Raw genomic sequence first — 24952 nt, 5'->3', positions numbered from 1 at the left:
TTCAGTAAGCTTTTGGACTCCCTTTTCCATTTTTCCAATTCTGCTTTTTAAGGCATTCTTCTCCTCATTGGCTTTTTGGTCCTCATTTGACATTCGGGTTAGGCTATTTTTTAAGGTGTTATTTTCTTCAGTATTTTTTGGGGTCTTTTTAGCAAGCTGTTGACTTATTTTTCATGATTTTCTTGCATGACTCTCATTTCTCTTCCCAGTTTTTCCTCTACTTCTCTTACTTGCTTCTCAAAATCCTTTTTGAGCTCTTCTATGGCCTGGGACTGACTCATATTTTACTTGGAGACTTTGGATGTAGGAGCTTTGACTTTATTGTCTTCTTCTGGTTATATGTTTTCATCTCCTTGGTCACCAAAGTAAGCTTCTATGGTCTGATGTTTTGTGCAGTTTGCTCATGTTCCTAGCCAATTACTTGAGTTTTAAGCTCTTTGTTAAGGTAGGGCTCTGCTTCCAGTGTGGAGAATGCACTATCCCAAGGTTCAGGGATCTTGTGCAGCTGTTTTCAGGGATATTTCTAGGGACCTGTAAATTTTCAGTTCTTCCAAGATGGTACAATCAAGGGTAAAGTGTTTACTCCTTTTCTGGCCTGCACTCTGGTCTATGAGTGACCAAAAGCACTCTTTTCTGCCTTGGAACTGTGAGGGGGATTCTTCTACACCACCACCAACTAGCCAGCACTTTTCCTTGCCCCAGGACCACCATCCAGCACTGTAATTCATATCCAAGCACAGGTAAAGCAAGAGAATCCTGCCTCAGCACCAGCCAAGAGAGCCCTGCAATCCCCCTCTGATCAGCCACTCGATTCCCCCTCTGTCTGTTGGCCGAGAGCTCAGGAAGCAGCCACCACCCTGGGGCTGCACTGGGAGTGGGGCCAGGACCAAGCTACTCTCTCACCATGCTCTGACAGACCTTTCCTACTGACCTTCTAAGCTGTCTTTGGTGTTTGTGAGTTGAGAAGTCTGGAACCCACCACAGCTCCCTTTGATTCAATCCCCTGAGGACTGCTCCAGGTTCACTGAGGCACTGTCTTTCCCTGTGTGCCCATGCTGAACTTTGCTCTTCTCCCAGCCCAGTGTAACAGACCTTTCTAATCAAGCATCGAGGTTGCCTTGGGCTGGAAATTTGTTTCATTCTGTATTTTTGTGGATTCTGCTGCTCTAGCATTTGTTTAGAGCCAGTGTTTTTTTAGGCAATTGGGGTTAAGTGATTTGTCCAGGGTCACACAGCTAATAAGTGTCAAGTATTTGGTCTGAGACCAGATTTGAACTCAGGTTCTCCTAACTTCAGGGCCGGTGCTCTATCCACTGTGTCACTTAGCTGCCCCCTAGAGCCATTTTTTTACAGGTTTTTGGAGGGGTTTGGGGGAGAGCTCAAGCAAGTCACTGCTTTTACTCCATGATCTTGGCTCTGCCCCCCAATAAATGTATTTTCAAAAGGGACTCCATGAGTACCTAGAAGACATGAATCAAGAAATAAGAAATAAAATAAAAACTATGAAAGAAAGCATTCAAAGGAAAATAGATAGTTTAGAAGGAGAAGCAGTCAACCTTGTGTAAGAAATACATTCCTTGAAAACTCAATTCATCAAACAGAAATCATGATCTAAGAAAAAGACGACAACTACATCATTCAAGAAATAAATCTATTGGAAGAACTGGACAAAGAAGAGAAAGAAGGAATCCACTGATTACAAAGAAGAAGAAAAAAAGCAGTCCACCCTAAATATAGACTTGTTCTCTTCTGCAAACAGAAGAATATAATGTTGTATACAGGACAAATGAAGTAGGATTTGCTATGTAAGACAAAGAGTATAAAAACATGGAGGAGGGTGAGGTGATAGTGGTCATCAAATGAACCTCATTCTTCTCCGGAACAGAAAAAGCAGGGTTTGAAACAGACAATATTTGGTGTAGAAATAAATCAAACTCAACAGAGAAACAAGAAACAGAGGGAGGGTTAAGAGAAAGGCTAATACCAGGGAGAAAATATTCACAAGCAAAATAAACTCCTCAACCCTGAAAGGAAGATTGAAAGGGGAAAAAAGAAAAGAAAGATCTAGAATCTTAAAAAGGGCCTAAGATTGCCTCTTTGGCAACTGAGGAACAGATGAATAGATTGTGCTTCATAAATGTAATGGAGTATCATTGCACCTTAAGACACGATGAAGATAATTTCAGTGATTCCTGGATAGATATAAACTTATCCAGGGTGAGGAGATTAAAAGAACAATTCATACAAGAACAAAAACATTGCTAAGAAAAACAGCTTTGAAAGGCTTTATAACTCTGATTAATATAACAACCAATCATGTTTCTAGAAGGCCTATGCTGAAGTATGTTATCTATCTCTTGAGAGAGAAGTGCTTGACACATGAATTTTTTTGACTATACTTATTTGTTAGAAGGGATTTTTCTCCTCTTCTTTTTTCCTCTCAGTTTTTAACTGGGGAAAGAGACTATAGGGAAGTATAATTTAGCAATAGTGATAACACAAAAAAGGGGACTATAGTAACTATTTTTAAGGCACAGAATTTCAGAAGGGAAGATCAGAAAATTTTGAAAGTAACATACAGAATTTATTATGTACTTTTAAAAAAGTGGTATAAAATGAAGATTCATAGTTTTATATAGAATGCTCTTTTTCTTTACTGCTATGTACATGGAAATGTTCTTTTCTAATATAATTTCAAGACAAAATAAAATTTCAAACAAAAAAATGGTTAAACAAATTATGGTGTATGGACATAATGGGATGCGACTGCATTTTTAAAAAAATTAACTATGCATCATTCAAGAAAGCATGGGAAGAACTTTATAAGCTGATAAAAATAAAATTAGGAGAATCATGGGGTGGAGGAGGGGGAGAGAAACAATATATACAATGACTACAGCAAGGTAAGTGGAAAGAACTACAGGAAAGAAAAATGAAACTGAACATTGCATAATTATAATGCTAAGTTTGGCCCTGAAAAGGAGATGAAAAAATACATTTTTTTTTGGTGGAGGTGGGAAACTATGAATGTGAAAAAACTCATAAATTTTCCCAATTATATCAATATGTCAATATGCCAATATGACTAGTTTTGATTAACTATTTTTCTTCTTTTTCCTTCTTTTTTATTCTTTGTTATAAGGACTATAAGGACTTTGCTATAAGAGTAGAGAAGAGAGAGAGAAATATATCTGGAAAATTTTTCAAAAAAAAATAAAATGCATTAAATGAAAACTTTTTAAATTACAAAAAGAAATAGGAAACAAATATTTGGAAAGCTATTCACTGCTCATGGTTTTGCTGTGTCAAAATAACAATACTAACTAAATTTCACAGATATAATATTATATCAACCAAATAACGAAGAGGATGCTTTATAAAATAATATCAAAATTCATTCAGAAAAAAATGGCCTTGCAAACTCATTAAACAATAATAAAAAATACAAATGAAGAGCGCATGGTATTACCGGAAGGCTGCAAGATAGTGCAGTGGCTACAGCACTGGGCCTGGAGTAAAGAAGACCCTAGTTCAAATCAGATCTGTGTGACTAACTATGTGAGCCCAGGCAAGTCACTTAACCTCTGTTTGCCTCACTTTCATCAGCTTTGAAGTGGGAATAATAGCAGTACCTACTTCACAAGGTTGTTATGAGTATCAAATGAAGGCAACTAAGTGGTGCAGTGGATAGAGTATTGGGCCTGGAGTAAAGAAGACTTGAGTTCAAATTCAGCCTCAGACACTTATTAGCTGTGTCAACAGAGAGAAGTCACTTATCCCTATTTGCCTCAGTTTTCTTATCTGTAAAATGAGCTGGAGAAGAAAATGGCAAACCACTCCAGTAACTTTGCCAAAATAAAAAAAACAGGGTCATGAAGACTCAAACATAACTAAAATGAATGAACAAAAACAAAACATTTAACAAATGTTTATTTCTTTCTCCTTTCTTCCCTTATATTCTAAATTATAATAAAGTGAGGGTTTTTGCAAAAACAAAGAGAACAGCAAATTTGTAACTCAGAGGTATGGAGGGGGACGAAAAATTTGATAAAGTGAATTTTTTAAAATAAGAAGATTGAAAGAACATGAGTTTTCTCTAAACCAAAGCAACTTCTCTAGAAAATGGGTTTAACAAAGATAATGTAAACAACAAAGATCTTCCCCCCAAAAAACATAATGAATTAAAACTTGTTGGAAGCAGGGATATTATACTTCAGGAAAACATAAAAGAAAATTACTCAGAATTTTTTTGGAAACAGAAAGCAAAATACAGATTAATAGAATCCAGATGACCCTAATAGAAAGAAACTTCAACTTTAACTCACCAAAAAATGTCATGCTCCTTTTTTTTTTATTAAGTTCATGCTTTAAAATTCCTGTGATCTATGAAAATATTTCAAACTAATACCTCCTTTACTTCTCCATACTGGTGATCTTTCCAACGTATGTAATCTCCATCATAAAAAAGGACAACCTATTCACATCTTCTTTTCCTTTGTGATTTTTGTCTATGTTCTTTTATAAATCCTCCATATAGAATGTGTTTAAGATGTTAGAAGCCACCCTCTGGTTGAGGATAGATAGACAGATAGATAGATAGATAGATAGATAGATAGATAGATAGATAGACAGACAGATAGACAGATAGATAGACAGAGAGACAGATGGGAAGGTATGGATGTAGATATATTTACACCCTCATCATTTATATAGGTGTAGATATATAGATATCTATACACATTTTATTTATATAAACATATATATCTATAGAACTATAGATCTATACATATCTATGTATAGATATGATATAGGTGTGAATATATATCATGAATTACATGGAGGGTAGTAAAGTGTAAGAAGATTAGAAAGGCAAAAAGGGCCCTGGTTTTGAAGAGCTTTGAATGCCAAGCAGAAAAGTTTATATTTGACACTAAAGATAATAAGAGTCCCTGGAGCTTGCTTATCAGAGGGATGTATAGTCAGACCAACACTTTAGGAAAATTTATTTGGCATATGAGTGGAAGATGGATTGGAGTGAGAAGACATTTGAAGTAGAGAAACCAGACAAAAGACTATTTCAATCATCCAAGCAAGAATGAGGGCCTGAACTAGAGTTGGGGATTTGTGAGGGAGAGATAGCAATATATACCACAGATTTTTTTAAGGTAAAAAGAAGATTTAGCAATGGACTGGATATGTGGGGTGAATGAGAATGGGGAGTCAAGAATGACACTGAAGTAGAAGACGACCTGGCCAGGTTCACACCACTACCTGGCTAATCCACTGCTGGTATCTAAAAGATCACTAAAATAACTGAAACTAATAAAGGACCTTTCATTTAACCTATCTTTCTTTATAAAGTCTTTTGTAAATTCCCTGTCTTTCCCTAATTTATACCTTCCTAGAAGACTTACTTGATGCTTTAAAAATGCATACGTAGAAGTGGTCTGCATAAAAGGACACCACCACCCCCTTTAGTCTCTTGGAAATCTCTTTCTGGATTTATTCAGTGGTACCAAAAAGTTTGATTTTGTATCTTAAAATTTTGAATATCTTTCTATCTTTAAACATTTATTTTGTCTTTTAAACTGGCAAATGTGATCAAGCTGTTAACTACCCACATTACTAAGCTCTGTGTGTTATCGTTCAAATGTAGTAGAGAAAGAATGATTGGGAGCTTGCTGTTTGTCCTTCATTTTCAAAGAGGACCATGACATGCAAGTGAATTGGATTTAAGTGAGGGAGGACTGTGCAGAGTCAACAGCCTCACTTTTCCCCCTGGAGCCACTGGATCCAGTCTGATTGGGAACACTTGGGAAGGGAAAGAGATGAGTTAAAACTGTGGCCATTTTGGCAGAGAGTATCCCTTGCTGAGGACCTGGAGTAAAAAGATAGTTATTGATACATTTAAGAACTTCCCAGGGCATGGAGAATAATTTTACCACAGTCTCTCTAGGCTAATGATTAGCAATAGCTATGTAGCAACTGGCTGGGTGGGTACTGAGGTAGGCATGCACCCTTATAGTTTCCATGTATCCTGGTTTGGAGAGAAAGTGCTCTTCCAGTGAGGAGGCACAAAGGGAGCAGCTGGAAAGAACAACCTGTACCAAAGGGAAAGAGTAGCTTGGTCCACAAAAAGGGAGAGGTCGAGGGGAATACAAGTGACTCATAGTTGTGTTCGACTGTTTACCAACTCCAAATATAGCAGCTGCCACTGCTACAAAGGCTCAGGCCTGGGTAGAAGACTCTGCCAATACAAGAAGATAGTCTCATGTGTGTGAACAGCAAGGCCATGATGAGTCCATATAGCATTGGGGGAGAGGGGAGATTGGGGAGGGAAGAGTGCAATGTGTAATAAGGCTAGAAAGGCCAGATGGGGCCAAGTTGTCAAGTTTCAAATGCTAAATAGAAAAGTTTACATCTGATCCCAGAGGTAACAATAAACCAATAGAGTTGATTCAAAAGATTTAGGAAGGGGATCCAGTCATGCCTATGCTTTAAGAAAATCATTTTGACAACTCTGTGGAAGATGGATGAAATAGGAAGAAACTCATTTGAGAGAGAAGAATTAGGAGACTATTTCAATTGTCTAGGCAATAGCTGATGGAATCTTGAACTAGAGTGAAGGTTCTGCTAGTAGAATGAAGGGAACATATATGAAAGATGTTATACAGGTAAAAATTATAAGAACCATTATCAAGATTTTTATGCATGACTCATTTTTTGGCACAACTTTTCAGGTCCTGATAAAGATTTTGCAGTTATACACAATGTGCCTTCTCAACTTTTTTTCCTTTCTTCTAATTCAGGTGTTCTTAACTTCGGGCCACTGAACTTGTTTGTTAAAATTTTGATAATTATTTCAATATTAATTAGGGGCAGCTAGGTTGCATAGTGAATATACTGCTTGGTCTAGATTCAAGAAGACTCATTTTCCCAAGATCATATCTGGCCTCAGACACTTGCTGATGGAATCCTAACCACTGCCCCTAGCTAGCCACTGTCCTCAGACTCAATATCCCAACTTCCTCATATGCCTCACTGCCTCACTAGAATAACAGGCATGTCCATATTCTCAACCACACCATCCATTTAGTCTCAGACAGCCATTTATCATGCCTGAGAAAAGACTACAATGGCCTGCCAATCAGAAAGCGGCACCAATAGGACAGTGAGCAGGATGTTTGATCGCTAAATCACAGCCTAAGTGGACACCTGAGCAGTAATAGCAAAAGTCCTAAGGTAAACTTATGATGTAAGGAGGTTTAGTAAATATCATCATCATACATTAATGCCTCACAGCGGGCTTTTTTCTGTATAAATTATGGGCAACCAGATGCACAGATCCACCAAGGCTACGACCCCTCCCACATTAATAAACCCCTCCTATATTTTTTATATTCACATATTCTGTAATGAGGTAATGGTAACTTATGCTGTATAAAAATCCCTGTCTTCCTCTGCTAAGCTGCTGGTTCCTCTAAGGAGCCTAGCTTGCTGGAGAACACAATCCTCAATAAATGCCTCTGCTAAGGTTGGAGATGGTCTCAGTCTGTGGATTCTTTTGAGATAACCCCATAATACCTCTTGAACCTCAACACTTACTAGCTGCATGATCCTGGACAAGTCACTTGGCCCTGTTTACCTCAGTTTACTGATCTGTAAAATGAGCTAGTGAAGGAAATGCTAAACCATTCCAGTATCTTCGCCAAGAAAATACCAATTAGGGTCATGAAGAGTCAGACATGACTGAAAACAACTAAACAATAAATTTCATTATAAGTAATTGCCTTTGTAATTTTTTTTTTACTTTCTACATTTAAAACATTATTTTGAGAAAGGATCTATAGGCTTCACTTGATTACCAAAGATGGTTCATAACACAAAAAAGGGATAAGAAGCTTATCCTATTTTATCCTTTACTTTGACTTTGGTTTTAACCAGTTCATCATCTGGCTACTCACAGATAATTCTAAAATTTCTCCCAGTACCAGAAACCTGTAAGTTTCTTATCAGTAAAGACAGTCAGTTTCATTTTTGTGATGTTCAGTGTTTGACACATACAGTGTCTTCCCCATTCTCTTTTCATTATTCTATCCCTATTGTTGTGGAAGCAGTCAGTCGATAAATATTTATTAAACATCTATTATGTACCAGCCACAGTGCTAAATACTGGCCATAGAAAAAGGCAAAAGACAGCTGATGACCTCAAGAAGCTCACATCCTAATGTGGGAGAAAACAAGCAAACAAATATGTACAAACTATGTACAAAGTAAATAGGAACTAAATGAGAGAGAAGGTGTTAGAATTAAGAAGGGTTGGGAGAGGTTTCCTGTAGAAGATAGGATTTTAGATGGGACTTAAAGGATGTCAGGGACGTCAGAAGGAGATGAGGAGAAAGAGCATTCCAGACATGAGAGACAGCCAGAGAAAATACCCAGAGATGAGACATGCAATATCTTGTTTGTGGAACAGCCAGGAGGCCAATCTCACTGGAATGAAGATGTTTTGGGGGATAAGGTGTAAGAGGACTAGAAAGGTTGGAGGGGGCTGGGTTATGAAGGGCTTTGAAAGAGAAATTGATAATTGTGAATTTGATACTACAGACAGCAGGGAGCCATCAGAGTTTACTTAGTTGGGGAGTAAGGATGGGGAAGAGGGTATGGATGTAGCATGATCAGATCTCAACTTTAGGAAAAACTGCTTTGGTGACTTAATGGAAGATGGAGCTGCAGTGGGGAGAGACCTGAGACACCCAGACCTACCTGAAGGCTATTGCAACAGTGTAGGTGATGAGGGCCTACACCAGAGTGGTGGCAATAAAAAGGAGAAAAGGGCTATGCAAGACTAAAATATGTTGTTTTTCTCTCACAGGCTGCATGGCATAATGGATAGAGCGTGGGACTTGGAGTCAGGAAGTCTGGGTTCCAATCTCACTACTGCCACTTCCTTGCTGGGTGACCCTGGGCAAGACCCTTCCCTTCTCTAACTTTCATTTCCGTATCTCCAAAATGGAGGAGTTGGACTAGATGATCTCTAATGTTGCTTCCACTTCTAAATCTGTGATACTATTGTTAAAGGCCATTGTGGCCAAGTGGTCAATCTTCTACTGACAATCAGTCAATAAGCACTGGTGAAGTGCTTGTGGTGTGCAACACTGAGTGAGGTTTGCTCCCGCCCAACAGACACAACACTGTCTGAGCTGGACCTTCAGAAGCCCAGGGACAGCTCCATCTTGGGATAAGGGGAGCCCAGTAGGAATTTTGTGGAGGGTTAAGTTAGTTACTGTCTTTATTTTTCCTTTATTCTCTTGTAGTTACTATCTTTAAAACCAGCCAAATATTTTTTACTCCTTATGCTTAAATCTTTTAAAAAAGGGATGGTCCACTGGGTAAGGAAGGTAAAAGGGATATATTGAGAAATAAATGTGATATAAAAACAAAAAGCATTAATACAAATGAAGTAATGTTTAAAAGAAGAAAAACAACTGAAAAAAAAATGAAACCAAATCAAAGTCAAGGAAGCAAGTAACTGATATAGTTAGAGTCATCTTTGCGATCAATGTTCTTTCAATATAGTACTTACCATAGCAGTGAAGAACAGATTGGCTGCCTCCTTAAATCCTCAAGTTGTCCAGTACCCCTACTCTTACTGTCACAATTCAGAAGCCTCATCTTTCAATGTTTTTCACTTTGATCAAGGATTATAGTCTTTAATGGCTTACCTATTTATCCCTAGTTCAATGCTCAAACTGGAATCCATTGCGGTAATCACATCTATTATTTTTACATGAAAGCTTGCTGTTGGTATTTGTTATAAGTTAATATTCATAATAAGTATTCTTACATGAAGATTAAATCTCTTTATTTTATATAGCTCAAGGAACATAAAATGTGCATCCATCCACTATGCAAACACAGGAGTCAAAGAACGGCATTAGAAATGGACAGGTAAGCCTGCCAGTTCCTTTTCATTCAGGACATATTTAGTGACTAGACCAAAAGCTAATTCCTAAATATAAGGCTCTGCCAAAAGACACCCAAAGCCATACAGATTATCTATATCTGCTTCCACTATATATCATTTGATTTGGTGGGGAGAAAAGATTGGTCAACACTGTTAATAAATAGTATCAGTTCTGCCCACAGTTAAAATGTTAGTTGATACACACACAAACACACACACACACATACATGTATGCCTACATGTAAAATAAAGATATAATCTTATTGTGATAGACATTTGATAAAGAAAACATCTTACACTGCTTCCGGGTTCATTATGCAGACAGCTCTTGAACAGTGACAACTTTCAACATCATCATAAGTTAATCCCATGCTATGACCCAGTAATTGAGCAATAATAACAGAAAATGACTCCAGACTTAACGTTCTTGGATACTAAAAATTAAAAAAAAAAAAAACAGAAAAATTACCACTACTGAAGATGTAATAATTATTCGCCTGGGGAAAAAGAAAGAATTAAGTTAAAATGAACAAAATGAACAATAAACGAGTAAACTTGACAGGAAATACAATATTTAATTGAGCACCTACTATGTTAAAGAACTTAGTCTACGCCTTGGATATACTTACAAGAATGACAGAGGCCCTTCTTTCAAGGAACTTGCAAACTATTAGAGATGACAGGATGTACATAAATAATTCCTAACAAAATTAGAATATGACTATGTGCATAATAGATGTAAAATAGATTGGCATGAAATATATGAGTAGGGAATTACCATATCTAGTTGTAGGGAATCATGGAAAGCTTCATTAAAGAGGCGTTATCTGAGCCAGACCTTGAAGGAAGAGAATTCAAGGTAGGGGTGTAGGACAGCTATGTGACATAAGGGATAGAGCACTGGCTCTCAAGTCAGGAGGACCTAAGTTCAAAGCCTACCTCAGATACTTACTAGCTATGTGCTCCTGGGCAAATCACACAACCCTGATGGAGGGAGAGAGAGAGAGAGAGAGAGAGAGAGAGAGAGAGAGAGAGAGAGAGAGAGAGAGAGAGAAAGAGAAAGAGAGAGAGAGAGAGAGAGAGAGAGAGAGAGAGAGAGAAAGTAGGAGGAAGAAGAAGAGGAGGAGGGGGAGGAGGAAGGGGAGAAGGAAGGACAGGGGGAGGAGGGGGAGGAGGGAAGGGATGGGGGAGAAGGGAGAGTGGGAGGAGGGGGAGGACATAGAGGAGGGGAAGAAGGGGGAGGGCAGGAGGGGGAGGGGGAGGGGGAAGAAGGAGAAGAAGAAGAAAGAAGAAGAAGAAGAAGAAGAAGAAGAAGAAGAAGAAGAAATAAAGGGAGCATATTTGGACTGAAAATTAAATTAAATCAAAAAATTAAATTTTCCTCTAAGCAAGGCTTTGGCTGCATCCTCAAAATGTTAGTCTATTGTCTCATTGTTTTCATCACCTTTAATGAAATTATCAATTCTTTCTGTGATTTGTTCTTTGATCCACTAATTTTTTAGGACTATGTTAACTTATCTCAAATTAATTTTTAGTCATTTATTCAATGTGGTCTTTTTTTTTTCTTTGGGTCTGTGTCTTCTTTCATAATATGACTAATGTGGAAATATGTTTTGCATGATTGTACATGTATAATATATATAAATTGTTTATCATCTCAGGGAGGGGGAAGGTGAGGAAGGGAAGGAGAAAATTTGGAATTTAAAATGTTTTAAATGAATGTTAGAAATTGTCTTTTACATGTTATTGTGAAAAAAAATAAAATATTCTTAAAAATAAAATCTGATGCCTGCTTGTCTTTGTAATCTTATTTGACCTATGCCTTTTCACATGTTATATATTGAAGCCAAATTCTACTCATCTTGCCTCCCTGATTTGATCTTGCCATTTGCTAGTACTGTTCATTTGCATGTATCTAAAACATACTTCTTTACATTTCTATGTCTTGAACTCTTAGAGCACAACAGTATTCCATTACACTTATATACCATAATATGTTCAGCCACTCCCCTATGGATGAGCATCCCTTTAGTTTCAAATTCTCTACTATCACAAAAAGAGATGCCAAAATATTTTTTTAATATATAGGTTCTTTTCCTCTTTCTTTGATCTCTTTAGGAATATAGATCTAGTAGTGTTATCACTGGGTCAAAAGGTATATCCAGTTAAAGAGATTTGGAGTGCATAGTTCTAAATTGCTTTCCAGAATGGTTAGATCAATTCATAGCTTCACAACAGTGCATTAGTGTACCCATTTTAGCAGATCCCCTCCAACATTTTTATTTTCCTTTTGTGTTAACTTTGTCAATCTGATAAAAATGAGGTGGTAGTGATGGGGTATGGGCCCAAAGTGAGGTCTTTGTCCCAATTTGGGCTCCATTTGTCTATGGGCCCTAGAAAACCTTTGCACTGTCCTTGAATTCTTCCACTTGATCAAGGAGATCTCTGGAGTTACCCTGAGGCCATGATTCTGTTGTTTTGGCCACACTCAATCCCACCCCCCATTACCTAGCCTGGCCCTCCACTGTCTTGTCTACCAATGGCCCCAGGCCACTTCCCACCCCTGGTCCCACCTAGGCTCCATTTCCCTGGAATTCTATTACCTCATAGACTACCTGGCCACTCCTAGATATTACCTCATAGGCTACTTGGACACTCCTAGATCCCTCCCACAGTCTTTCTGTATATAAGGTTCATCTTGTCTCCATTAAGATACACAGACTTTTACAATCAAGCCAATAGCCCAAAGATGCTCAGATTCCAGCTAATATGGCAAATCTTCAATAAACCTTGTTTTTGGCTGAAAGAAGGCTTGGGTCGAATCTTGCTGGCACGATCCGCTTGTTGTGATTTTGGGATTCCAGGACCCCTAACCTCATCAGTACCTCAGAGTTGTTTTAATTTGCATATCTCTAATTATTGGTGATTTAGAGAATTTTTTGTATGTCCACTAATAGTTTGGATTTCTTCCTCTGAAAACTACCCATTTGTATTTTTGACCATTTATCAATGGAGGAATGGCCTATTCTTGTAAATTTGACTCAATGCCCTATATATCTTAGTTTTGAAATGTTTATCAGAGGAAATTGCTGCAAAGATTTTTTTTCCCCTGATTTCTTACTTCTCCAATTTTAGCTATATTGGTTCTGTTTGTGCAAAAACTTTAAATTTCATATAATGAAAATTGTCTACTTTGCCTATTATGAACTTCTCTTTCTCTTCTTTGATCAAATAGATAGTTTCTTCCATGCTCCTCTAACTGGCTTATGATATCAGCCTTTATGTCTAAATCATGTACCCATTTAGAGCTTATCTAGGTGTACAGTATGAGATTTTGGTCTACACTTAGTTTTTGCAAGACTTCTTGCAGTTTTCCCAACAGGTTTTGTTGAACAGTGAGTTCTCATACCAATTGCTGGCATCTTTGGGTTTCTCAAACAGAAGGTTACTGTATTGATTTCCTTCTGTATATTGTGTGCCTTTTCTATTCCATTGACCAACCTCCCTATTTTTCATCTAACACCAAATTGTTTTAATAATTATGGCTTTATAGAATGGTTTGAGATCAAGTACTGTTAGACCTCCTTCCTTTCCATTTTTTAATAGATTTCTTTGTGATTCCTGACATTTCCTCTGGATTTTGTTATTTTTTTTTTAGCTATATGAAATACTCCTTTGAAATCTGATGTGAATAAGTAAATCAATTTAAGTAATATTGTCATTTTATTACATTAACTTAACCTCCTCATGAGATACTAATATTTCTCTAATTATTTAGATCTCTATTTGTTTCAGTGTTTTAGAATTGTCTTCATCAAGTTCCTCTGTGTGTGTATCTGTGTGTCTGCGTGTATGCATTGGCAGGCAAGTATTTTAAAATGCCCGTAGTTATTTTTAATGGAATATCTCTTTCTATGGCATTTTGTTAGTAATATATAAAAATGTAGATGATTCCTGTGGATTTATTTTATATTCTGCAATATTCAAACTATATTCTGAAGTTAATTATTTCAATCAGTTTTTTAGTTGACTTTCCGGGTTTCTTTAAGTATTATATCATCCACAAAAAGTGATAGTTTTATTTTCTTTTTACCTATTCTTATTCCTTTAATTCCCTTTTCTTCTCTTATTTCTATAGCTAACATTTTTTGTACAATGTTGAATAGTAATGGTCATAACGGACATTCTTGCTTTACTCCTGATCATACTGGAAAGGCTTCATGCTCTAATGGGCGAGCCCAACACTTCAGTAATTCCCCTTCTGTGTGGCCCAAAATATTTCTTAATGGCTCTAAAAGCTCTCCCTGTAAATGAAGAGCAGAGAAAATGCCTCCCAAGACATCCATTGCATATTATATTTACATACAGTAACATGACAATAAGGAAGAATCTTAACAGTCTACATAAATATTAGTGATATTAATTAAATAATACCATACCAAAGCAACACCACCAGCATAGTTTCTTTCACATATCTTTCCTTGAAATGTCGCTCCCACATATCTAAGTCTATTCCTATAACTTAAGCACAAAAATAAAATTTTATTAAAAACACATCTTTGGGAAAAATAGGCAAATTCATTTGCAACTGTTTTCTATAACTATTTGAACTATTCTATGTTTAAAAATCCTCTTAGAATTTTAAAGTACCTCTCAGACAACATGTAACACACAGTGGTCTTATTATTTCTGCTTCTTTTAAAATGTACAATAAAGAGGGTGGAGCCAAGATGGCAGAGTAAAAGCAGTGACTTGTTTGAGCTCTCCCCCAAACCCCTCCAAATACCTATTAAAAAATGGCTCTAAACAAATTCTAAAGCAGCAGAACCCACAAAAAGACAAAGTGAAACAAATTTCCAGCCGAGGATAACCTAGATGGTGGATCAGAAAGATATATCTTGCCAACCTAGGTGAGGAGCTCAGTTCAGTTTGGGCACGCAGGCCACAGCAAACCCGGAACAGGCCTCAGAGGACTGCTGTGGCAGTTTCCTGACTTCTCAACCCATGAATGCCAAAGACAACTTAGAAGGTCAGTGGGTAAAGTCTGATTCTGCAGTGAGAGAAGCAGGGTGGGGTCCCAGCCCCTGTCCCCATGTGTGGCCCCAGGGCAGTGGCTGCCTCCAGAGCTTCTGGCCCACAGATTTAGGGGGAAGTCTCAAGAGTAAATGGACACAGCAGATATTCATTAGGAATATCTCACCAACACTAACTCTAACATTAGAAAGTTTGAACTTGTAAGATTTTAATGTATTAACCTTACACTACATAATTATAAAATCAGCCTCTTATGAAACAAGGTTAAATAAATTATTTTGATTCAACTTTGTAAAATTAAATTTAATTAAATTTGCAAAGATTTAAAAAAATCACCTTTACTTTTACTATATTATGCTAGAAACTCTGTCAAAAGAAGGGCTATATCTCTATAAACAATGTTTTAATTAGCTACTTTACAGAGCTATTCTAATGGCAAATAAAGAGAATTAACAGCCAAAGATTTCTGAAAAATGCAGTACAAACTGTAAGAATTCATATTGCCAATAATAGATTAAAAAAATGTATAAAATATAGGGAGATATGAAGCAAGACTTTTTGAAATACACAGCTTCCCTGTATATATCCTCCTAAAATTTTACCTCTTTTTCTTCTGATTTATTTATATTTTTAAAAATTTACAATTGCACTTGAAAACTTTTGGCAACAAGGAAATGAAGAAGGAGGATCAGTCTTGTGGCTAAGGATTCTTCTGGTCCTGTGAAGAGTTATTCAGCATTCTGCTCTGGCTGCTGAAAGTTGCAATATTGATCTCCTTCAACTGCTCTTTACATCTCATTTAAGAGAAAGAGATCAGGGACCATTTTCCACCAACATGTTAATGCTGTTAGGATCTGGGCCTCTTGCTCCCTCTGGCAGCTACACTGAAAAAGGTTAAAATAGATGACTGCAAGTACAGAACCCTAAAAATATGCCTCCTGTTTTATAAAATTAATACTGTTTTTAAAAAATTTTGTTCTATTTGAACTACTCATAATGAGAGAGAAAACTTCCAGTAAAACATTCTTCCAATGCTTCAGCTTGGTGTGGGTAGGCCAGCAGAGGGCAACTCTGGCAAGCTGTACTGAGCTGAAAAAGCATTGTGTGAGGGGCCTACATGGGACAAAATATGCTTTAAGAACCATCCTCATGGTTCCTCCTATTGGTTTTAATTTTTACTTGCAACTTCACTAATGTGAAAATATGTTTAATAAGAGTTTGGATGTATAGCCTGTATGAGATTGTGGCTGTCTTGGGGAGGGTTGTGGGCAGAAACGGGGAGAAAAATTTTAGGCTCAGGGTGATTTTTGATAGATCGAAATAAATTAATAAAGTTAAAAAAAATCCTGGCTAAGGTAAGAGAGAAGCTTTTCATCTGAAATCTGCCATTAGGTGATGATATGCAAATTTTTTTAGAAATTCATTTTACTAATTTATTTTGATTTATCAACAATCACTTCCATATGCTTTTGAGTTTAAAATTTTTCTCCCCCTTCCTCCCTGCCACCTTTCCCAAGACAGTGCACAATCTGATATAGGCTATACATTTACATTCCTATTAAACATATTTTCATATTACTGATGTTGTAAGTAAAAATTAAAACCAATAGGAGGAACCATCAGAAAGAGGAAACAAAACTCAACAGAAGAGAAAAAAAAAGATAGCAATTCAACTTCCATAGTACTTTCTGTGGATGTGGGTAGCATTTTCCACCACGAGGCCTCTGGAGATGTCTTAGATCCTTGTAATGCTGAGAAGGGTTAAGTTTATCAATATTAGTCATCGTATAACGTGGCTGTTATTGTGTACAACATTCTCCTGGTTCTGCTCACTTGACTCAGCATCAAACCATACAAGTCTTTCCAGGTTTTGCTGAAGTCAGTCTGTTCATCATTTCTTATAGCACAATAGCATTCCATTATGTTCAGATACCACAACTTGCTCAGCCATTCCCCAATTGATGGGCCTCCTCTCAATTTCCAGTTCTTTGCCACCACAAAAACAGCTGCTATGAATATTTTTGTACATGTGGGTCTTTTTCCCCTTTGTATGATCTCTTTGGGATATAGCCCTAGAAGTGTTATTGCTGGGTCAAAGGGCATGCGCATTTTTATAGCCATTTGGGCATAGTTCCAAATTGTTCTCTAAAATGGTTGGATCATTTCACAACTCCACCAAAAATGCATTAGTGTTCCAATTTTCCCACATCTTCTCCAACATTTATCATTTTCCTGTTTTGTCATGTTGGCCAATCTGATAGGTGTGATGTGTTACCTCAGAGTTCTGATTTGCATTTCTCTAATCAATAATGATTTAGAGCACTTTTTCATATGACTATAGATGGCTTTAATTTATTCATCTGAGAACTGTCTGTTCATATCCTTTGAATATTTAGATGATATGCAAATATACATATATGCATGCATACATAGGAACATACATAATGCATATGTATATACACACATTGGCTTCCATACTTTAGGCATGAAGGTGATAAATTTTCATGGAAAGAACTCTCCAATTTAATCTCAAGTCATTAAACTGAAGTTTTAAAGAGTGATCTATACTGACCCTCCTCTCATGTACAGTGGTTTATATTCCTAGAAAAGTCACTGAAAATTGCAATGATATAAAACAATCTCACTTAACCTAAGAAACACATTGTGAAAAGAGATTTAATTGCTGGTTAAGATCCTAATGCCTAATTTTTTTTAAATAACCTCAAACATTACACTTAATCAGCTATCCATTATATACTTATGTCATATGAAGCTTTCATAAGTTAAATCCAATAGTTTATCACATAAAATATGTCATCTGATATAGTGCCAGTACATTGCAAAGAATTTTCTTCTCCATAATGTCTTCCTATTTTTACTGCCACAAATCAGAAGGTTAAGAAACATCTTGTCAGAGTCAGGGAATTTAGAAGAGTTTCTTCAGATAGATTTGGACAAATATCTTTGTGGAGACTTGAGGGGGGAGATTTAGGATGGGCACTTGGTGGCTTTATAAGAAATGAATCCATAGCTATCTCAAAAATTTGGTTGGCTTGAATGATAATCAAACTAGCTGCCTATACACAAGCCAAAATAAATAAATTAATTAATTAATAAGTGTCTCTCAGGGGGTATGGGCCCTGGGAAACCCCCTCCCCCCCAACTTTTCTTACAAGGTCAAGTCTCTGGCATTTGCCTGAGGCATACACCTATTCCAGTAATCCTTTCAATTGGCCTTTCATTGTGGCCTGCAGACCAGTCCCCCAATTCTGTGTTACCTCTAACCTAGCCCAACCCTTCATTGTCTTTACCTCAGATCTCCCAGGCTACTTTCCACCCTTGATTCCATCTAGACCCCTTCCACTTGATGCAGGTCCCCCAGAAGGGGCACCTGGCCCTTCCAAGTCCTTCTCTGTTACCTCCCACTCACTCAAGCTATTGGCCAATCCTAGATCACATCCAGATCTTCCCATAGTCTCTCTGTACATAAGTGTCCATCTTTCCCCAACTAAACCGCTCAGATTTCTTACCTCTGGCCAATGCTCAGATTTTTAAAATCTTGCCAATAGCGTAGATTATTTTAGAATCTTGTCCAACCTCACTGGTATTGTGAGAAACACTAACATTTTGGTTTTCCCAGGTTCAATAGGAATATAAGACAGGGGAAGATTAGGTTATTGATTAATGGACTTATCAGTTTATTGATTTATTGGTTTATTGGTTTACACAAAATGTACAAACAGAAGAGACTGGTTTTCACAGATTCTATAAAAATAATAGATGTTGTACTGTAAATACAGATGGCACAAAGGAAGTGCAGGAATGTCAGGACAAGTTGGGGGTTAGAGCCAAGAAATCCTACATAACCGTTTGCTCTACTTCTGTATTTGTGTGTGAATTCTGTGAAGGAATCTGCATACCTTTTTCTCATGAGAATCATAAAATAAAGGTATCTCTTCTTTTTAACTCTTGTTTGGGGAGTTCACAAGCCCAGTCTTGGGCTGAATTCCAAATTGAGTCTGGGATTTTTATAACAGTGTTCTAATCAACCTTGTCTTTGGCTGAAAGAAGGCTTGGGTCGAATTCACTCAAAGGAGAACCTGTGTTCCTTGCCCTTAAATTTTGGGGTCCCAATGATGGGGTGTGGGCCAAGCTGAGATCTTAGCCCCTTGCCCAAAAGGGAATCTGACTCCCATTTGTCTACAGGCCCCAGCCTCTTATTTCCCTTTGAAAGCCTTAGCCCTACCTTTTAATCTTATTCAGATGCGCCTGTGCCCCTTGCCCTAAAAAGAATCTGGCTCCCTTTTGTCTATGGGCCCCAGAAAGCCTTTACTCTGGTCTCAAATGGTTCCTTATTGACTCCCCTTATCTCCCTTTGAAAGCCCTAGCCCCACCTTTTGATCTTATGCAGATGCCTTTCAAACTTCTACCTTCCAGTTCCCTTCATTATTCCCATTGTCTCTTCAGTCACTGTTCAGTCCAATTGGAATTCTTACCTAGACCCTTTTCCCAGCACCCTCCTCTGGCCACCCAAAGTTACTTTACTGTACATAAGATCTACCTGGCCCCCATTCATTGCTGAGAATCTCTCATGCCCAAACGGCTGAGCTTTTCTCATGCCCGCTCATCCTTACGGGCATCACCTGGCCTATATGTTTTATCTCTAATAAACTTTTTTCTCTGGCTGGAAGAAGATTTGAGTTGAATTCATTCAGACAGGGCCCAGCGTTGCAATCTAGGAGGTTCCCAGCCTCACCCCAAACCCCAGACCTCTTCACCAGCACCCCTAAATCTAAACATTTCCAACCTAGTAATAAGTACTTGCCAACTAGGTTAAAACATTGGATTTGGGCTATGACTATAAAGTAATGAGGCTGATTTTCTTCCCCACAAACATAACAGGTAATGTAAGTGGTTACAGGGATTTGGGGAAGAGCAAGCACAGTGTTCTAGGTCTGAGGCAGTCTCACCACACAGAGCCTGCTTTGCGTCCCCTGCATCTGACCATAGTTCAACTGTATAAAATAGAATCAATCTAAATTTATATTTACATAACACACTCCTTAGGCAGCAAGGTGGCTCAGTAGATAGAGTCCTGGGCCTGGAGTCAGGAAGACTCATCTTCCTGAGTTTAAATCTTGCTTTGGACACTTACTAGCTGCGTGACTCTGGGCAAATCACTTAACCCTGTCTGCCTCAGTTTCCTCATCTGTAAAATGATCTGGAGAAGGAAATAACAAAATACTCCAGTGTTTTTGCCAAGAAAACCCAAACAGGGTCCCAAAGAGTCAGATATGACTGAAATAACTGAACAACAACACACATCCTTGACCTTTCTCTTCCAACATCTTCCATGCCTTCTATCCTCCCACCTACTTCAAAAAGAATAAATCAAAGATCTGAATACTCCCCCCCCCCCGACCCCCACCTCCTGCACTGGACTAGTTCTAACCTAGAGGCAAAGTGAGACTGAGACTAGGGCCTGGGAGAAGCTGGATTCAGAAGAGCAGAAAGTTGATTGACTAAAGTTGGCTCATTTGCATGTTGCAGATTTAAAGCAAAATTTTGAGCAATTAGAGAACTATAATGTGAATTCTCAGTATTCAAAGTGCTCTAAATTAAGTATCACTTTATTATTTTTTCAAAAGTCAATGGTCAGATCATCTGCCATAATGCACCATTTTTTTTTTTGGTTTCTTCCTTAGAAATGCTATGATACTGTTCTTCTGTGGGAATTGGGGTTTCTACTCCCACTATAACTAATGTAAACATAGAAAACCCAGATTCTACACTGAACTAATCAAATAACTGCAAATAAGCCCTTCCCTTAATCAATTTAGGAGAAGGGAATTGCTTTGATCACTGGATAAAAACAGATGATGCCACTCAGCAAAGATTTTGTGATGGACTAAAAAACAAGATACATCTTTGGGTCTCTGCATGACACAGCAAGCTATTTCAGACAGTTATTCAATAAGCATTTAAGTTCCTACTCAGTAAAAGCATCATGAAAAAGACAGTCCCTGCCCCTGAGGAGCTATATTAGCTTCCCACTATCCAGAAGCCAAGTAGCTAAGCTTCAGATTCTGTAAGCTTCAAGGAGGCAGACCCCTACACTAATATCAGAGAAAAAGGGATGTTGCTTCACTATTGCCCCACTCCCTTCTACCCCTCATTTCGCATGACTTCAGAGACACTGGAGGCAGCCTATCCAACCAGAAGCAGGCAGACACACGAAGAACCACTGGCTTCAACCCAAGGGGAGGTCCTCGAGGATTTCACAAAGGGAAAAAGGGACTTCATTTTAACCAGGGGTTCTGAATTATTCTTTGCCAAAGTCCTACATATGTCCTCATCACCTATGCACTCTTTTACCCAGCACACTATACCTATTTGTGAAAGGCTGTATGGCAGATTTGGGGGAGGGGACTATTATTTGTTTTTGTTTTGACCAATTGTTTCTAATCTATAATTACCACTTTCTAAAAGGTGTGTGACCCTGGGCAAGTCACTTAACCTCTGTCTGCCTTAGAGGTAGGTAGGTGGCTCAGTGGATAGGATGCTAGGCCTGGAGTCAGGAAGACCTCAGTTGGAATCCAACCTCACATACTCACTAACTATGAGATCCTGGGCAAGTCACTTAACCTCTGTTTGCCTTAATCCACTAGAGAAGGAAATAGCAAACCACTCCAACATCTTTGCCAAGAAAACTCCAAACTGGTCAGGAAGAGTGAGACAGGACTCAAAAACAGCAAAAGCTAATTAAGCTGGTGGAGCACACCAGATGGCAGCTCATGAATCTTAATACTGAAAACATTCTAGTCCCTAGGTAATATCCCTTAAGGGATATAGTAGTCAGAAAGCTTCTGGGGACCCAGGCTACCAATGTAAGTGGGAGTTGGGGAGAGTTCAGGGGGAGCTATACTTACCTAAGTAAAAATGCCATATCATGCCTCCTCAGAACAAGGTAAGATTCTTTCCACTTTAAAAATCTCTTCAATAATTCATCAGGTTCTCCAGCAGTATTGATTTTTTTTTGTCTATCCAGAACTCCAAGGAAGACAGTACGATAGTCAAGTTAAGTGAGCTATACATCTAAAAATGGAACAGATATGGAAGACATATTCAAATACCACTAACCTAAATTAATTTTTGAAATAAGCCTGACTCCAATTAGTTGATTATATTCCTTAGTGAAATAAGGCATTTATACAATAAATAGATGAATAATAAATAGGGGACCTTATAAAGTACCACGGCAGCTATTAAAAAAATATCTAAAGAAGTGGTTCTCAAATTTTTGGTCTCATACTGAGGAAAACGTGACTGGGGATGTTGCTTCTGCATATCACTCAATCAGGGGAGTAGATGGCTATGTGACAGCATTGGAGTCAGTTTAAACTAGGAGGGAATGTGAGAAATAGAAGGGTTTTTCTTTTATTTCCACAAAAGTCACATGGAACCTGAGGAATGAAATCTAGGGGCTAGGTGGAAGATGAACAAAGGAAGCCATGAAGTAGAATTGGTGGGTGAATAGATTAACCAGAGAAAACCGGTTCTGAGGTTGGGTATAGATGAACATATCTGCATCCCAAGCAAAAGGGGTGTGGGCATAGTCAAATAAGGGAAAAAGTAAATAAGGGCCAGGGTCACTGAACTGTGGGGAGTAGGAGATGTAAACAGGAGCAGGGACTCACGTGGGGACATTAGGTGCTTCAGAGAGGCTGTAACCTCTATGGTACAGTGGTACCAAGCTAATGGGGAATCACGGGAGGGAAATTTGAATCAGGAATAGGGAATAAAAAGGTGTGTATCTGTCAACACATGTGCTCTCACTCGCATGCTCTCTCACATGTGGGATGCCGGCCCTTCCCAGGCCACTCATAAAACTCCCTGGTTCAACAATGGCTTTGTGGAATTCATGGTAAAGCTAACAATACTTTGGGTTTTTATGCTCTTACAAATTATTGTGGATCTCAAAGTGTTTTTGTTTATGTTTGCTACATCTATATGTTAATATTTACCATATTAGGAATTACAACTACTAAATTTTTCATATATTTATTAATTCATTGGAAAACAACAACCTAAGCAATAATTATTTATTAAATGCCTACTATGTGTAAGGCACTGTGCTAAATGCTGGGGATACAAAAAGAGGCAAAAGACAGGCCCTATTCTCAAGGATCTTACAATCTAATGGGGAAAACAACATGCAAATAAATTTAAACAAAGCAAGTGATACTGTATACAGGGTAAATAGGAAATAATTAACAGGGGAAAGGCACTGGAATTAAGAAGGATTGAGGAAGGTAGGATTTCAGTTGGGACTCAAGGGAATCCAAGGAGTTCAGCAGTCAGAGCAGAGGAGAGAGAGAGTGTTCCAGGCATAGGGAGCAGTTGGAGAAAACGCTGGGTCCTGGAAGATGAAGTGTCTTGTTTGTGGAACAGTCAGGAGGCCAGTGTCACTGGATTGAAGAATATGTGTTGAGGAGTAAGATGTGAGAAGACTAGAAAGATGGGGGGAGAGGTGGTAGGTTTTCAAGGGCTTTGAATGCCAAACAAAGCATTTTGTATTTGATCCTGGAGGCAATATAAAGCTACTAAAGTTTGAGTAGGGAGGGGTGACATGATCGGACCTGAGCTTTTGAAAAAATCATTTTGGGGGTTAAATAGGGATTGGTTGGAATGGAGAGAGAGACTTGAAGCAGGCAGACCCACCAACAGGCTACTGCAATGATCCAAAAATGAGGTAATGAGGACCTGCACCAGGGTGGTGGCAGTATCAGAGAAGAAAAGGAGGCATATTCAAGAGATGTTGCAAAGGTGAAATCAAGGCATCTTGAACAGCTTGGATACGGGGGCCAAGAGATAGTGAGAAATCTAGGATGACTCCTAGCTTGCCAACCTGACAGACTGGGAGGATGATATTGTACTTTATACTAACAGGGAAGAGTAGCATCATTTTTCATATTTTTGCAAATCTCTTTAATGTCTTTCTTAATAAAAGACAGATGTATTCTCTTATCTCCTTCTGCATTCAATTTGTTGCAGTGTTGTTTTGGTTAAAGTTTATGAAGAAAATCTGACCTCATACAGATATGTAGGGGGAAAGGGAAGAGTACTTTAAAAGGCAAAAAGGTCCTAGTACTATTACAAAAATTGTCATAACCTTGTAGGCCCACAAAAGAGTTCCTGGGAATCCCAAAGGTCTGTGGTCTTCACTTTGATAACTGCTCATCTAAAGTAACATCAAAAGTCCATTTTATGAAATAATTATTCTATTTGGAGTCATGACACCAGGTTTTAACCCTGTCTTGACACTTTCAGAGCTGGTTAATGATGAGCAAGTTACTGGACATCTCAGGAATCAGTTTCCTCATCTGTAAAATGAGGATAACCTAACCATATCCCTCGGGGTTGTTGTAAAGAAAGCACTCTGTAAACCTTTAAGCTTTGTGTGAACATGAATTATTATTATTCTGTTATTATTTATCCCTATATTCTATTTAAAACACCGGGGTATGGTTTTTCTGATGTAAGGAACAGAAGGACCCTTCATCAATGGTGTCCTGAGCCTCCTCTGCAACTTAGAATATTAGATAGCTACCTAGGGTAACTCCAGAAATCAAGAAACATGAAAAGGCAAAAGCTTACTGTGCTGACAAGTCCAATAACCATGGCAATTTTCTGAGTAACAAGGTTTGCATCAGATCCCATAAAATTATACTGAAAAACATAATGGATTTTAAGTCTGAGTAAAACAATTTAATGAACACTAAGCTATTTATCAAATAAATGCTATTGATTCAAAATGTAAATCCTACATTTGGAGAGGCAATTTTTCATCATAATGACATATCATATAATAATTATACATAATACATTATAACATAACAATATATAATTGTAATATACTGTTATAATTATATGTAATCATTCTCATATAAT

The 24952-nt window shown here is 37.9% G+C and overlaps 1 protein-coding gene across 1 annotated transcript in view; it reads right to left on the bottom strand.

The window, feature by feature from the left end:
- Nucleotides 1-24952, bottom strand: part of LOC110203767 (disintegrin and metalloproteinase domain-containing protein 2-like) — a 223909-nt gene that overhangs the window by 55658 nt on the left and 143299 nt on the right. Inside the window, 5 exon segments of the mRNA XM_078149595.1 lie at nucleotides 10265-10401; nucleotides 14407-14488; nucleotides 21931-22042; nucleotides 22045-22096; nucleotides 24659-24730. Of these exon segments, the coding sequence (XP_078005721.1) occupies nucleotides 10265-10401; nucleotides 14407-14488; nucleotides 21931-22042; nucleotides 22045-22096; nucleotides 24659-24730 (455 nt within the window).

This window comes from Phascolarctos cinereus, unplaced genomic scaffold (genome assembly GCF_003287225.1).
Source record: "Phascolarctos cinereus isolate Bilbo 61053 unplaced genomic scaffold, phaCin_HiC Scaffold_2;HRSCAF=192, whole genome shotgun sequence".
In the NCBI taxonomy this organism is placed as follows: domain Eukaryota; kingdom Metazoa; phylum Chordata; class Mammalia; order Diprotodontia; family Phascolarctidae; genus Phascolarctos; species Phascolarctos cinereus.
Note: the sequence above shows the minus strand (reverse complement) of the source record. Positions and strands in the feature narration are given on the sequence as shown.